Source organism: Jaculus jaculus, chromosome 7 (assembly GCF_020740685.1).
Source record: "Jaculus jaculus isolate mJacJac1 chromosome 7, mJacJac1.mat.Y.cur, whole genome shotgun sequence".
Classification (NCBI taxonomy): domain Eukaryota; kingdom Metazoa; phylum Chordata; class Mammalia; order Rodentia; family Dipodidae; genus Jaculus; species Jaculus jaculus.
Genome location: NC_059108.1, coordinates 138,988,206 through 139,004,056, shown reverse-complemented (window position 1 = coordinate 139,004,056; position 15,851 = coordinate 138,988,206). Strand labels below are relative to the sequence as shown.

Below are 15,851 nucleotides of genomic sequence, written 5' to 3'. Positions count from 1 at the left end.
TTTGACAGAGAAAAAGGGAGAGAGAGAAAGAGAGAGAATGGGCATGCCAGGGCCTCCAGCCACTGCAAATGAACTCCAGACGCGTACGCCCCCTTGTGCATCTGGCTAACGTGGGTCCTGGGGAATCGAACTTGAGTCCTTTGGCTTTGCAGGCAAATGCCTTAACCACTAAGCCATGCCCCCAGCCCAGAAGTTGCATTTCTAACGACTGCCCAGTAGACTTCACTGGTAAAGCCGAGCGTGGTTTCTGACTCTCCTGGGGATAGACACCAGCATTTTGAAGATATGTGTCCTCTTCAGAGTCCATTAGTTTAGTTTGGAGTGTTCAGATTTTTAAAAAAATATTTGTTAAGTGGAGATAATAATCTTTACCTGTTTGAGATTCTTGGGACCTTAATAAAACAATATAGATAAGTTACATAGTACCAATGCTCATCATGTATAGACTTCAGTGTATATATGGAGTTCTTTTCCTTCCTCATCTCTTCCCCTTCTTCCTTCTCTTCATCACGAAACATCTTTCTTATGTCAGAAAGTACACTTAGAATGATTTAGCTTCAGGATAAAACATTGTACTTTATTTCATTAGAATCATAACAATGCATTTTTATACTTTACTATTGTGCATGAACAAAGTACTGCTCCAGATGAGGTAGCTTACTAGTTGAATGACAGAACATGATGTGCTTTTTTGAAGTCTACCTAAGGGGAACAGTGTGTTCAGCCCTCTCCCTTCTTGTGTAAATGATGGTAGTCTGTGGCTAATTGTGTATTTTTGTTACCTTTTGTATATACTGAATTCTTGTTGCATGTAATTAAGTTGACATTTGTAGTGGTTGTGATTTTGACTGTTTGGGGCATGACAATGGTAAATTGGGGTGATTTTTAAAAATATGACTAATTGTTCCTGCTCTTTTTCCTCACCCTGGCCCCCTTTTTGTGTTTTATCAGGACCCAGTACCACCTGCCAGGAGGATTCATGTGCCAACCAAGGGGTTTGCATGCAGCAGTGGGAGGGCTTCACCTGTGACTGCTCTATGACATCATATTCTGGAAACCAGTGCAATGATCGTGAGTACACTCTTCTTATTCTGTCTTCATTTCTCACAAGGTTCAGGGAAATCTTTAGGTACAATATATAAAACAATGGCGAGTTGCTCTTGTGAAAAATTCATAAGTAATTCTTTCCTCAAGACACTTGGAAAATTATGGGCACTCTTATGGGAAAAACAAAGAGACACTGCTTGCTCCATAATATTAGCTGTTATTGAATTTCTTACCCACAAATTCATTTTACACTGAGAGACAAAGAAACAATTAAGGTGATTTTTTTTTAATGTAAGGGTCTCATTTTTCCTTTAGTTAAACCACTCAGATAAGTTTAAGATTCTATTGGTATTGCCTATAATTTAGAGGATATATACAGCTATTTCTTCTCAAAAAGTCTGACTTGAGAGGTCTTCTTAGCCCTTGAAAAAAGATGAAAACATTAACTTCTTTTTAAGTAATTCTAAACTATAAAATTTTATGGTATTCTTTTTTTTTTTTTTTACTTCACATTTGAGGCAGAGGTTCCTACTAGCTAAATTTGTTGACATATTTGCTTATATGCACATAGCTTTTCTGTTTACAAATACCTCTCTCTTATGTTAGTATGTTCTAGGTATATATATGTGGATTTAGCTCTTGGACGAGTGCATTGCGATTGTTATTTTTATCCAGCACATGTTTCAGATTCATTGATCAGTGATTTGAAAAGACTTGATTCTGTGGAGGTGATTCTAGTACTGATGGTGTAACTACTTCAATGTTGTGAGCATCCATAACCTGCCTCTTGGCATCCTTCTCCTGTTATGTACTTAATGTAATGATTTTTAAAGACAATCCTATATTTGAGACTTATTGAAACAATCTGATTTAATGGGACCTCTGCTATGCTAAATGTAGCATTCATGGCAGGAAGTAATTTAATTGTCTAAATCCATTGGAATGTTTGGTTTTACAAGAGGGCTCATGGAGTCACTGTAATAGACAGCAGATTAGGGAGTACCCCATGACAGCCAGTAAAATGCTATATCCCTTGTGTCTACACATTTTTCCTTGATTTATTCAAGACTTCCATCATGTCTGTAGGTTTATCTTCAAGTTTCTATTTCCATTTTTCTAAGCTTTGTGCTCCATATGCTCTTTCTTTGTCTTAATATACATTAAGGGAATACAAACGGGCAATATGGCTGTCAAGAGGAAAATCTATGTGATACTCATTTATCTAAATATAAAAGTGTATGCCTGCATGTCTGCCATGAGACTGATAGGACTTCTATACCAGGGCTTGGCATCACACTGCTCTTGGGGAGTACTTCAGTATTACTAGAAATCCCGTTTCCATGTTTATGATTGCACTTGGAAACAGGCCATTATAGAACTATCCATGGCACCTGAGGAATTATGTTGTCTGCTCTTACCCCACCTCTCAAATTTGTCTGTGTAGGACTCACTAAGACTCATTTATTTGTTGCTGTAACTGGTGGTATAATGATTCTTTATCCTCACAAGCTGATTCCTCATCACACATGCAACCCACAGCAGGTAAAAAAAAAAAAGGTCAGGAAGAGACTGCATACAGAAAATGCAGAAAGGTAAGTCTAATAGTATTAAATGTGCAGTCTTCAGAAGGTATGTATTGATTTTTCCTTCATTGGTAAGTTCCTCTCTGTCACACAGGATCAGGCATTTTTCTGGCAAAAATCAGCCAGCATTCTTTGTAATTTTCTATGGTTATTGCTATTTGTTTTCCAGAGCAGATTAAATATGGAAAATCATGTTATCTAACTTGGGTAGCTTGTTGGTATGGCATATTATAATGAGGTCTTTAAATAAGGGTTGGGAAAATATCAGCCATCCTTTGTAGTTCTACCTTTTCATGTTTCAAAAACATTTCTAAGTATCCAGCCTCAGTGAAAAGCATTTTGGATGTCATTCTGTCAACAATTCAGTTAAGAAGGCCCAAGTGCTCAGATCACTAATAGAATCTGACTCGACCTCTTCCATAGTGTTCCAAGATTTCTGTTATTGTCTGGTGATATGTAATTGAAACAAACACATGTACTTATATATTTCAAGCACATAGAATATAACCATAAAGGTCTATTAGAAGGTTCTAAAGAAACCCAACCAAATGTATTAATATAGTAGGTTACTTAAAATGATTACAAGGTATAGCCCAATATCCAGTGGCTAGTATTTGCATTATTTGGGATGAACTTCCTTTTTTAGTTAGCATTAGATCCAGTTTGCTTCACCTAAAATAGGCCTCATCATTTTACATCATAAACCATTGTTTTTTTTAAATTTTCTTTGACTGAGGGTTGTAATTTGCTATTTTATCTCACAAACATCTTTGAAATGAAAGTTGCTATACAATATTCTGTGATCTTGCCAATGTTAATACATTCTTCACCTCTGTGCAAGGAATTGAGTGTTAGAGCAGAGTTGAACAAGCTCTTGCTCAGCATGGGGTGTAACTGAAAATAATGGAAAAGGAATGAAATAAGATAATGGGACAGAAAGGAGGGAAGAGAAATACATAGATCCGAACTCGAATCTTATGTACAAGGGTATAGAGGCTTGGGTAACCTGTAGAATGTCATAAACAACTAAAATAAACTGTGTTTCTTAGAATGTTACCCTAAGACCTTATGAACAGGTTGGAGGTAAAATCATATGGCAGAAAGCTTTTGAGTGGTACTATTGGGGCAGGGGGTTGAATCTATCATTTCCCATGAGACTTTTCCTTGGGGATGTAGATTGAACCTCAATTAGTTGTCATGAGAACATGCTAATTTATCACTGCATATCCAAGAATAAAATCTAGTTCAACAGGGCTAGCTTTTACATTTTCCAAAATAGGTCTTTTGTCAGTCATCTATAAAAGAGTTAATTATATCCATGTGTGATTTGTAAGTTTCTGTAGAAGAGTATGCATGTTAGGGTCTTGTTCTTTTCTTCTAACATTGGTTCTGACATTCATGACCATAGTTTATTCATTTCCTATTTAGCAAGTGTAGTTTTACACGACAATTTTAACATGCTGTCACATAGATATTGCCTCCAGGAATGGAATGTCCATTTACAACTTCATTTCATAGCATGAATAGAGCAAGCCCATGTGTTTTTCAGTTTATTCTATCACCCTTAGTGTGAGCATAATAGGTAGATGGATGAGGTAGAGGTGAATTTAATTTACACAGAGATTTGATTGTGAAGATATGAGATATTCATTGGAGTTGATTACTCTGCAAGAGTGATTTCCTTGTGTGGCATAGAAAACCTTTAATCCCACCACTAGGGAGGCAGAGGTAGGAGGATCATCATGAGCTTGAGGCCACCCTGAAACTCCATAGTGAGACCCTACCTCAAAAAAAAAAATACAGAAAGAAAGAAAACCGAATCACAGAATCATCTGATTATGAAACCCAAGTGCAATAGATTTATGCATGATTGCATTTGTTTTAAATATGACTTTACAGCATCTATGTAATGACAAGAAAAGGAGGAGTGCCTTTTCCTTAGGTTTCATTCCAGGCTCTTTGGGAATTTCCATGGTTGCATTCTTCCCAGAAACAGTTTTGAGTTAACGAAGCACCTGTAAAATCTGTGGATGATAACATCTTCCTCTGAAGATGGTCTTCAACTCCTCTGATGATGTCCAAACCAAAGGGCTAACTTCTCAGTGTGTGAGCACCTCCTATAGCCCTATTGAGGACACATGAATAGAGGTTATATTTTAAGACAGCAACAAAAATATGGAACTTAATGACAGTTCTTGTATGGAGATTCTTTTTTGGATATTTTAGATATTTACTGGGATTTATGTCAGGATTCAAGTCTGGGAAATCCCAGCCTGTTGATATCATAATACTGAATCTTGTTTCCATATTTTGTGGCAATACTGCTTCATTGGCAGCCTGCCGTTGAGTTCCTCTCTCCTTCACATTATACTAAATCCTTCTCTTCAGCACACATCCACATCTCTCAGAAAGCTGTCATTTTTAGGGATGTCATAATAAAAGCAGTTCCAAAAATCCCACATCAATCTTTAACAACACTCTTGCCACCTACCATGTTTATGACAACTGTTTTGAGCTGCATACCATCCTGGGATCTTGTTATTGCTTTCGTGCAAATGTAGAACAGCACATGGCACATGAGTCCTTAGCACACATTAGTCGTCTGGGTTTGGAAAAGGTATGTGGGGTGAGGAGAAGGAAGTCAACGTGGGGCCTCAGCCACCCTCAGCAGACGGTTCTCCAGTGTTACACTGCTGGCTGTACATCGCAGGCCACCTGTTGGAGGAATTGTTGGGTTCACACTGGCATGTGATAATAGATGTTCTTTGCATGCAACAAATCAATAGTAAGCAGCTGTGGATTGTGCCGACAGGAGAGTATGAAGCACCTTTTCAGACAGTTTTCTGCTGGAGTGGCTGTTAAGCTGCAGTGTTGGCTATTGATTGGCCTTTTTTTTTCTTTTTATGTTTTGTGTGGATTTATTTATTTTTTAAATGTAGGTTGATGTATTGATTAAATCTGTTAAAAACATTCCCCACTTAGGTTTTAGAAAATATTCCCTAATATATGCATTACTTAGTTACAAGCAAGGCGACTGATGCATGCATATCCATTTTGTCTCTATATACTTTATATGAACATAAGCATCGTGTTATTATGGTTATTATGCTACATTAGGCTGTTTGGTTGTATGATTACCTCATCTCTGTTTTCCAAACCTCTTTCCACCAATAGGGTCTTTTAAATTTATTTGTCTAGGGCATTCTTTATTTGCTTACCAGATATGGTCATGAATGAGATGTAATTGTGTTCTCCAAGATATTTCAGTCTAATAGGGAAGATGCATATGAAGGTATTACAATAGGAAAATAAGCACTTTGTAGCGAGGATTCATAAAGTAGACAAATGGCAACTGTTTCTGGGGTTAAATGTTGTGAGGAAGTACAGCTGCTTTTGGAGATCTCACTGAAGAATGAGCCTTGAAATGTGTGTAAGTACCTCACAGACAAATATGGTGAAAAAGATGGTTGGAAAAGAAAAGCAACATTCTAGCAGGTAAACAGAGAAAGATACTTTTTTTAATGTTAACATTCTGAAACTTTCCTTCCAGCTTTCTTATAAACGTTTGCATGCTTATGAACACATATATTTGAATGTGTTCTTTGCTGTATTTGGTTCAATATTGGATGCTATACACTTTTCAAAATTAAAAAAAAACAACTTTCTTTTAGTATTATGCATATTGTTATATTCAGTTCTTATTTAAAGGTCCCATTTTCCAATATGAAATCTGTTAATGTAGATTTATGGTGGATAAGTCTTCATTGGACATAAATCTTGATTAATGCCATTAAATCATTGGTAAACATCAATCTTGGACACATATCTTTAGTAAGTCAAGAGTTTAAAGGGTTTGATGTATGTATATATTTAACATTGGAATATAAGCATTATGTACCACATCTTTATTAATTTAGTTGACTTTAGAATAAAACTCATTTACAAGCTAGTCATGCATCTAACACTGCAAAATTGAGTTAAACTATTAGCATCTTGAATCTTTGGTTTAAATGGGAAGGTAGTAGGTGTTTAATAGTTAGGGGTATGCTGGCAAGTTTTATTATGGCAATAATGTTCTATTTGACATCATTATGTTCTAATCATGGTCTTAGACCTGAACTAGGGAATTTATAAAGATGTAGTGACCACTTTAAACACCTCAAGTTCTTCAGAAATATGATAGTACTAAGATCTTGATTTTTAACAGTGAGAAAACTGCGGTCACAATTAGGAAGCAGCTAGCATTTTTATTACAGTCTCCATAGAACTGTCAATTACCCTTCAATGTCATTTTCAAAATCTTGAAAACATGACTCATACAAGCCCAATTATCATCAACTTAAGAACATTGCCCATACACATGTAGAACAGATTGCCTGGTTCATTGCCATTCATTGCCCATAGAAAGCAGACATTAAGACATTATTGCAATCCCAGTGTCACAGAAGAAAGAACATAGAATGGTCATGTGATTTGTTCCAAGTGATGAATGTGTTAGGTAGAAGGACAGAGATTCTGAATTACACTGCAAGATCTTCAAGATGGGCAAAGGAAATCCATGGAACCCCAGTTCAACCTAGACTCTGCAGTTCTATGTGGTTATCCATGAGAATTACTCCTGCTTACAGGTCACCTGCTCTCAGATGACTTGGACTATCCTTAATATACAGTATCAGCTGATGACAACACACATGCAGTTTCAGATTCCGCAGGAATCAGGATCATTTGTGCTGACTGTTCCATGCAACCCTCCACGAAAGTGGAGCTAGTACCCAGGCAGAACAGTTTCTACAGCTCCTAGCTGACGCATGGACCTATGACACAAGGAGCAATGCTTTCTTCAACTTAGTCTTAAAACTTGTCAGGGATTATGATGAGTTTTTGGAATTTATGGCTTCACTAATTTCATTTCAGCCATCTTGAGCAGGCTGTATGTGTAGACAAATTTTATTGCTTATGTTTAATTATAGCCCGTTCATCTTTAGTGTACTTGGCTAGGTATGTATTGATGGTGATGGCAATAATCTTCTGAGAGCCTATTGGCTCACAGAAGATAATTTTTATATTGCCTTGTTAGTCACATACAGGTATAATGTTAATGCATTTTCAATACAGACTCATAATTTCCAACATTTATCTCCACATCGAAAGGCAAAAAGTATGTATTTTATCTTGTCCCATAAATAGAGGTAATAACTATAATTTTGCTCTCTTTCCTCATTTTTCTCCCTTACTTTTTGTTAAGCAAAAGGCAGAGCAGTTTTTGGTTGTGGTAAAACTTGCATTTGGCAAGACGCACAGATCTTTAATGTATGATGATCAAAGTTCACACCTGTGTCACCAATGCTGCTGCAGTTTTATCTTCCCACAGACTTCTGTCCCCTTCCAGTAAGTGAATACCTTAGGACTCCAAACCCATCACTCTTCGGAATTGTATCAGCGTTCATTATTTTTGCATGCTCTTGAGTATGTGCAAATAGAATCACAGAGTATGTAATCTTTTTTGTCGGGCTCCTCTCATGCTGTGTGATGTCTTTTAGATATATCCATGCCATTGCTGTGTTCTAGTTGCCTGAGCCTTGCCTATTAGCTCCTTCCCTCACCTACAGGGATCAGATAGGCTCTATCTGTGGTCTCCTCCCACCCTGCTCCAGTGTCTGGAAAGTAAGCTAGAGCAACCTTAGCGCTCACCTTCTGTATCTTCCTTTTAGCAAGCAGTTTTGGTCTGATCTCCAGTGTCTCACAACTCATGTTTCTCTCAGCCTACAGGCACTGAGTCATTTGTAGAACCAAACTTTAATATTCTATCTAATTGCAAGTAAATGTTAACAAGTAAATGTTAACCCTTTTCTTTCTACTCTACTTCATCTTTGCACCGCAAGATTAGTGCATTGTAGAGAAAAGAGATAGACACCCATGGCTCATCACATGCTGCATGTTCAGCTGTGCATTCCCTGTGTGATATCAGACTCTTACATCAGCTTTGGCATGGCACTGGTAGTGCAAGCATAATCTAATAACTGATTCATTTATTTATTGGAAAAGATTTCAATCCTAGCTTCTGCTGTTAAAGAACCCTCTGTGCCTAAAGAAAATGCTGCAAGAAGCTGCACAAAGCTAGTTAAATATCTGCAAATGGGTCTCCATTGAGTGTTTCTCCATTTGAGTTTTTGTTATGAGGTCCCATTGCTTTTCTCCCTCCAGTGCTCTGATAGCTCTTGATTACGCTCAGTGGGTGAAAGGACAGACTTGGCCCATGCAGCTGGGCACTCTTATTATTTGCTTTACTTAGAATTATGGCTTGTTTTCTCCCCTACTTTTATCCTGTGGATCTTTGCCACCTGATCCATGTTCCCTTGCCAAATGAAATCAGAAAGTGTTTTCAAACAAAGAATTCAGAGTCTTCAGGAGAGTGGAGATGCTCCAATGCCTAGGTAGTAGTTTGGCCATTGATTCCCCTCAGTTTGATCTCCAAGAGCTAGTCCACACATGTGACTCTGCTGAATGTCTACCAAAAAAAAAAAAAAAAAAAAAAAAAAAAATAAAACCTTTTAGTATTGTTTCTTTAAGAATTAAATTGTACAAGTTTACTATTGAAAACCTGGAGAATAGGTGAAGGTATCTTCAAAAAAGATAATTTATCAGCTATTAATATGACCAAGCTTAGAATATGCATGGTGTCAAGCACATAATCGATATTCAAAATATTTGTTGAATAAGTGACTGATCCTGACATATTTCCAAAGTCTGAGTTGTTCAAGGGTCATAGTGTTCTTAGTATGAAATGAATAGTATTTCTACCAGGAGTAGCTATTTTCTTGCCAGAAGGAATGCATTTAGACATATAAGAGTCATAATAAGTATCCCAAAATGCAATTTTCTTCTTCAGATAAAAAAATGGAAATGTCAAGATGTTTTCTATTCCTCCCTTGCCCTTCTTCCTTCTCACAGAAAGCCTTTCAGTTTCTGAACCATTTTACATGGACACATGTATATTCAAGAGAAATGGATTTCTAGTAGATCAAGGTTGAAGGGCTCCTTCAGTGCACACAGGGAGAAAGCCTCTCGGTCCCAAACAGTTTTTTTTTTTTTTTTTTTTCTGTGACACACACTTCCCAAGGGATATTGTAGTATCTTTCATATACTAAGATTATTTTAATAGTATATTCCTCTAGAGATCTATTGAGACACTAGAATTCTTCCATCTGAACATCAAGTTTCCCTGAGTTTTTCATTGACCAAATTAATACTATATGATGTAAGAAGTTAGATGTATGATATACTTAAAATGGTGAGACACAAAGGTTATTAATTTTTGCACACATTGGCTACAAAATCTGTATATTCCTACATTGCCATCCAGCTCAACCTCCTAAATTGTTCATAATAACTCTCAGAACTGTAGGTAGGAAACAATATCATTTGACTATAGGTATTATTTACAGCAAATTTATTGAGTGCTGTTTGAATTCAGCCTTCAAATAACAAAAATCTCAAGGTAGCCCCAGTGACACACCTCCTCCAGCAAAGCTCTACTTCCCAAAGGCTCTGCTAAGCTGGGACTAAGTATAAGCCTTCATCATAAAATATAGAAGGTTATGGGGAACATTCTGCATTTAAACCACCACAACACAATATTGTATACAATGCTATTTTTCTGTGATATTTTTGTATTATTCTCAACAAACACCTTTGTTTCTTGGTATGAATGAAGCTTATACAAACATCTGACATCATGTCAGTCATTTGGAAAGACCTGCATTTCTGTAGTGTACAGGTAATGTGTCTATCTAAGCCACAAACCAGTTGTCTATCTGCTTTATAGGATGTTTGCTGGAAGGATTCTTTATCCCATCTGCATTTTCAATGTATGGGGTATAATTTTATCTCTGACAGAAGATTAGGGCAGGGAAATGTCAACTGGGATGTATGTATTATTTAGGATAAGACTTTTTTTTTTCACTTATTCCTACTTACAATTCCTACATAGCCTCCTCATGCTGCCTCTCAAATATATCATAAAATTAAAACCCATACCAGTGCCCTATTTCTGGGAATACAGGAGGTTGGGCACATGTGACTGTTGCCCCAAGTCATGCAAAATTCCAAGAGCAGAACAAATACATAAAAGAATGTATTGAAATAAGTGAATTTAGCCAAATAAACTTTCAGCATTACAGGCTTTAATCCAGTCCCCACAATGCACCACATGTATTTCCCACATCTAACCTACTTAATTTGCATTTGGATTAATTTACCATATTTTCCTATTATCTGTAGCTTAATGAACAATAGACGCAGCTATAACTAAATTTCACAGCTATTTCTCAGTGTGGGATAACATTTTGCATTTAGTTATATTTGGTTTCCAAGGCAATATGTGATTACAGCTATATTTTCTAAAACTGTGTCTCTTGTCACATGGAATGTGTTGAGTTCGTTAGACAGACAGCAAAGCAGGAAGGAGTCAATTGTTTGAGCCAATGGTAGTGAAAAATCAATGGGCAACAAAGGAGTCTTCAGAGTGTGTCTCCCTGCTGTTCCCCTTGGCAGGCTTGGAGCATTCCATTGTTGGTCTCCTTGATGCTTGAATTTGTCAAATCTACTGTGATTCCCACTTCCAGATTAATCATTCCCAAATAGCTGTTTTGAGTGTGTCCTCCATTGCTCATGAACCCTGCACTTAACTTCCCAAGTCTCCTATAATCTACCTCTGAAAATAGGACTCCAAAATCTTATCTCTTTGATATTCAGAGCTTGTTATGAATTTTCTTACTGTCGTTACACCATTTCTGTGGTCATTATGCTCATTGCACTTGCTGCAACAATTTATCCCACCTCCTGAACTTCATAGATGCCACTCGAGTCGCCTCTCGTCCCTTCTTTGACCACTCATATTCTTATTGTTCCGTCCTCCCAGATAGCACCGCTTTTCTGTTCAGAATTGATAATTAACCGGGTGGGGCATCCACAGGGGGTTCATGTAGATGTGTTGGTAAAAATGTAGGTTTAAACCCTGGTTCTTATTCCTTCACAATATGGGGCCTTAAGTCAATCAATATAACTCAACCTCAGAATACATACTGCCACCAGGCTCCCTTTGTGGGCATTCTTAGAAATGATGGATGAAAAACAGAGCTTTTGAGTTTGTGAGTTTTTGCAAGGATACAGGTAGCTGTTTATTTTCTAAGCATAAAACATCCATCAAGAAAGATATCCCCAGAAAATACAAGCATAATTTTGAGTAGGTTAATTATCATTGTTCTCTATTCACCATATTCCCTAGAGACCCTGTGCTGAAGATGCTTGCCTTTAAGGTTGAAGTTGATTTGTTGGAGGGAGTGTGAATGGTAAGGTTACTGAGATTTAGATTACTTATTACTTGGTCGGCACAGATGTTCTGTAGATTTTAATTTTAAATTTTAACATACTCCTTATGATGGGCCTGTTGGCGTCAATCAATTTCTAAATAGATATTGGAAGATTGGCTAGCTTTCCTGTACATTTTGCATTTTTATAAACAGTACGGGACTTCTGCAGATTTTTAAGAACATTGTGAGGGACTCTGGTACCTTCAGTTACCTCAGATAGTATTTTTGGACCTTGCTTAGAATGTTAGATACTGTCTGACTCTTGTCACCTTCAAGACTTAAGAGACATGACAATCTTTTCAGACTCTATTACTATCTGACCTTAATGCACAGTTTTAACTTTATTGATATTAGCTTATTAAATCCACTTTTTAACGCCATAGAATGGAATTCACTTCAGCTTTCACAGTGGATTATTTTCAGATGATAATTTCATTGTCACTTCTCTCTAGGCTCTAAGGCCAGGCTTCATTTAATAAATACATATTCTTTAGCTTTTTGCATGAGTGGAATACCCACACCCAACCTCTTATTCCATATTCACAGTAAATTCTTCATAGGAAAAAAGGAAAAAAAAAAACAAAAAACAAGCAAGCAAACTACGGGGTTTCTGGTTTATTACCTGAATAGCCTAGTGTGCTAATTACCGCTTACCATGAGAAGATGACTGCATACTGATATTCAGTGGATTCTGCCGGAACAGGAAGTCCTGCTTCAGGGACATTGTTGATTCCCTTGTACCCAGGAGCTCTCTCCATAGTGGGCTCAGCTGTGAACACTGGGGGACTAGATGAAAATCTTAATCATGGTGATTTTGATAATCAGTTTCAATGAGCAGAATGCTGTGAGCTTGTTGGAACCTCTGAAGCTGATGGTATTTAAGGAAAGAAAATACGATAAGTATGATTACTTAATGTGTGGGAGTGGTTTGGTGAAGAAGAGAGACAAAAGAGAGATTTCAGCCATCTAAAGAACTGGCAATTCTAGGATTAGTAATATAGGGACTTTTCACTTCCAGACTCCAGTTTGTCCTGAGAACTTAAACATTTAGTTAGAATATATAAATAATGAAGACTTGAATTCATTATAAAATGTCTTTGTGTGGAAATGGTATTTCTGTTTATAGCCAGTTTATTAATTAGAGGGAAGTGTGATCTTTTTACTTCTAAGCCTTTGCATAGTTGATAGGTATTTACATTACTAATAACAAATATTTGATGACAACTTTAATGGACACTGCGAGTGATTAAGTAATCAGCCTCGTGGAGGTTCATTAATAGCTTACGATACAGGTTTTCTTACTGCAGTATTTCTCTTGAAGTCTTCAGTGAAAGATTTTTTTTCGTCAATTTTTTTCTCAGAGTTAGATCAGGATTCTGCTATCATTCTTTTTTAAAGTACTTTGTTTTATTTATTTGAGAGATACAGAAATAGGCAGAGAGAGAGAGAGAGAGAGAGAGAGAGAGAGAGAGAGAGAGAGAGAGAGAGAGAGAGAGACTTCAAGTCTCTCCTGCATTAGGCCTCATGAGTCTTCTTTCTACTCTCCATAATCGTGTTAATTTTGCTTGCCCCCATTCACTGCCTGGACTTCCTCATTAGTAATGGGAATAACACCCTCATAATATTTTTGAGCTCTTGCCTCCTGACCTGCCACCCCACTACCCAAATTCCTAGTACGCCTCTTTTCTTGGTTTGTTATTCCTTGCCTTATGGATAAGAAAAGCATGAATGTGCCAGTTGCTCTCATTGCAAATCCATATCCTTCTTAATGCTTTTAATATATTCCTTTTTATAGCCACCCAACACTTTTCCCTAAAATTATGTCCATTTTTTTCTTCTATTCAGTGGTAATACCATTTTTTTTATTCTGCTCTTCTGTGCTTATCATTTACCCAGCAGGTGTTATCTAATGTGAGCCATTTTTTCATATTTCTGCACATCAAAATGTACTTTTATGGTGAAACACCTTCCATCTCTACAGCATGACAATTAAGACTTTTTAGGACTTTAACATAATTCACTTCTAGTCCTCTAACTTTCATTGTCACAAATGTGAGTGCTTTAAAGAAAAAATATCTTCTCCTAATATGCCTTAAACCTCCCCTTACCTAATTTGCCTTGTTTATCTACACATGCTCAGTGGGGCCTTGTACTAGTGACCACTAGTGTGGAGTTTACATGTTTGTAGATCATTTTTACCTAGGTGAGAGTTTTGTTTCCAATTTGGTTCAGGAGTGTGCAAATATTTTTATTGTGCATTGTTTAGTAAGTGTTAGTCATCAAAAGAGTGTCTTCATTTCTCTGTTTTTTTTTTTTTCATGAAACATTTCCTCATCATGGTGTTTACCGCACAAGCACTTGTTAATTATTATAGCTCACTATGAACTGTTACGTCCACAGTATGGTTGCAATTGCTTATTTGTCTTTATGTTGCTGATACTTTACAGAAGACATGGCAGATGATGAATATTTTGTACATTAAAAAAATATTTATTTTTATTTATCTGAGAGAGAGGAAGAGGGAGAGAAAAAGAGAGAGATGGGCACACCAGGGCCTCCAGCTGCTGCAAACGAACTCCAGAATGCATGTATAACCTTGTACATCTGGCTTACGTGGGTTCTGGGGAATTGAACCTAGGTCCTTTGGTTCTGCAGGCAAGTACCTTAACTGCTAAAAAAATCTCTCTGGCCTTATTTAGTACATTATTATATACATGTGAAAATTAAAGGTAATGATAGTGTCAGTTACCTTTAAATCACCAAGACAATGTACTTAAGATAATCAACTTAAAAACAGGAAATGTTTATTTTGGCTCACAGTTTCAGAGTGTTTGGCCCCTGGACACATGTCACTGGCTTTTAGTATTATCTTGGTAGAGTCACATGGTAGAAGAGACCTGCCTACCTCATAATAGCCAAGAAGCAAATGGAAAATGGGTTTTCCATACTTGCTGAAAGGGCACACCTCCAATGATTTAATTATTTTTTTCATTAGATCCTAACATGTTAAGGATTTCCCTGTCTCCCAATAGTAACATAGACTGATTACCAAATTTCTACAAATGGATGTTCAAGGAATGCTCAAGGTCCATAATCTAAATTGAAATAATGATGATGCACAAAAGCCTGCAGTAGAAATCTACATAGGATTAAACTACTGTACTGATATATTTACGGCACAGAACCAGTAACTTGTAATACATATTCCTTATCACTAACTTACAAATGACTTATTTTATAAATGTTTCAGTAATCTCTTATTTTTATAGACTATATTTCCATAAAAATAAGGAGAATATTAATTTTCCCAGCCAACCTAACCTCTGGTCCTAAGTTAATATATTCTAATCAGTGTTAAGTCCTACTGGTTTGCATTCCCCTTTATCTACATCGATTGAGACTAGTGAAGAGCCATTGGATAGATTGGCAAAAGTAAGATGCTTCCCTTGTGTAAAGAGGGACTGTAAGGGGTAAGTCTGATTTGTTTGTTAAAAAGATGTCTGATCCAATGTTGAATCATAACGAATGGAAGAAATTTTATATTTGCATTGAGTTGTCCTTGTTCCTTTGTAAGCAAATACTTTTTTTCCTTAAAAATGACTTTACAGGCGGAGAGATGGCTTAGTGGTTAAGGTGCTTAGCAGCAAAGCATGAGGACCCAGTTTCAATTCCCCATTACCTATGAAAGCCAGATGCACAAGGTGGCACATGTGTCTGGAATACGTTTGCAGTGTTTAGAGGCACTGGTATGACCCACACACACTCTCTCTCTAGCTATCTGTCTGTCTTTCTCTCCCTTTCTCTTTGTTATCCCTCTCTCAAATAAATAAATTTTTTTTTAAAAATTTCA

At 36.8% G+C, this 15,851-nt stretch overlaps 1 protein-coding gene across 28 annotated transcripts in view; it reads left to right on the top strand.

Moving 5' to 3' along the window:
• Nrxn3 (neurexin 3) overlaps positions 1-15,851 on the top strand; it is a 1,695,425-nt gene that overhangs the window by 840,296 nt on the left and 839,278 nt on the right. For all 28 annotated transcript variants that reach the window (XM_045154245.1, XM_045154244.1, XM_045154227.1 and 25 more), the window contains one exon: positions 952-1,071. In XM_045154245.1, the coding sequence (XP_045010180.1) occupies positions 952-1,071 (120 nt within the window). The remainder of the gene's footprint in view (positions 1-951; positions 1,072-15,851) is intronic.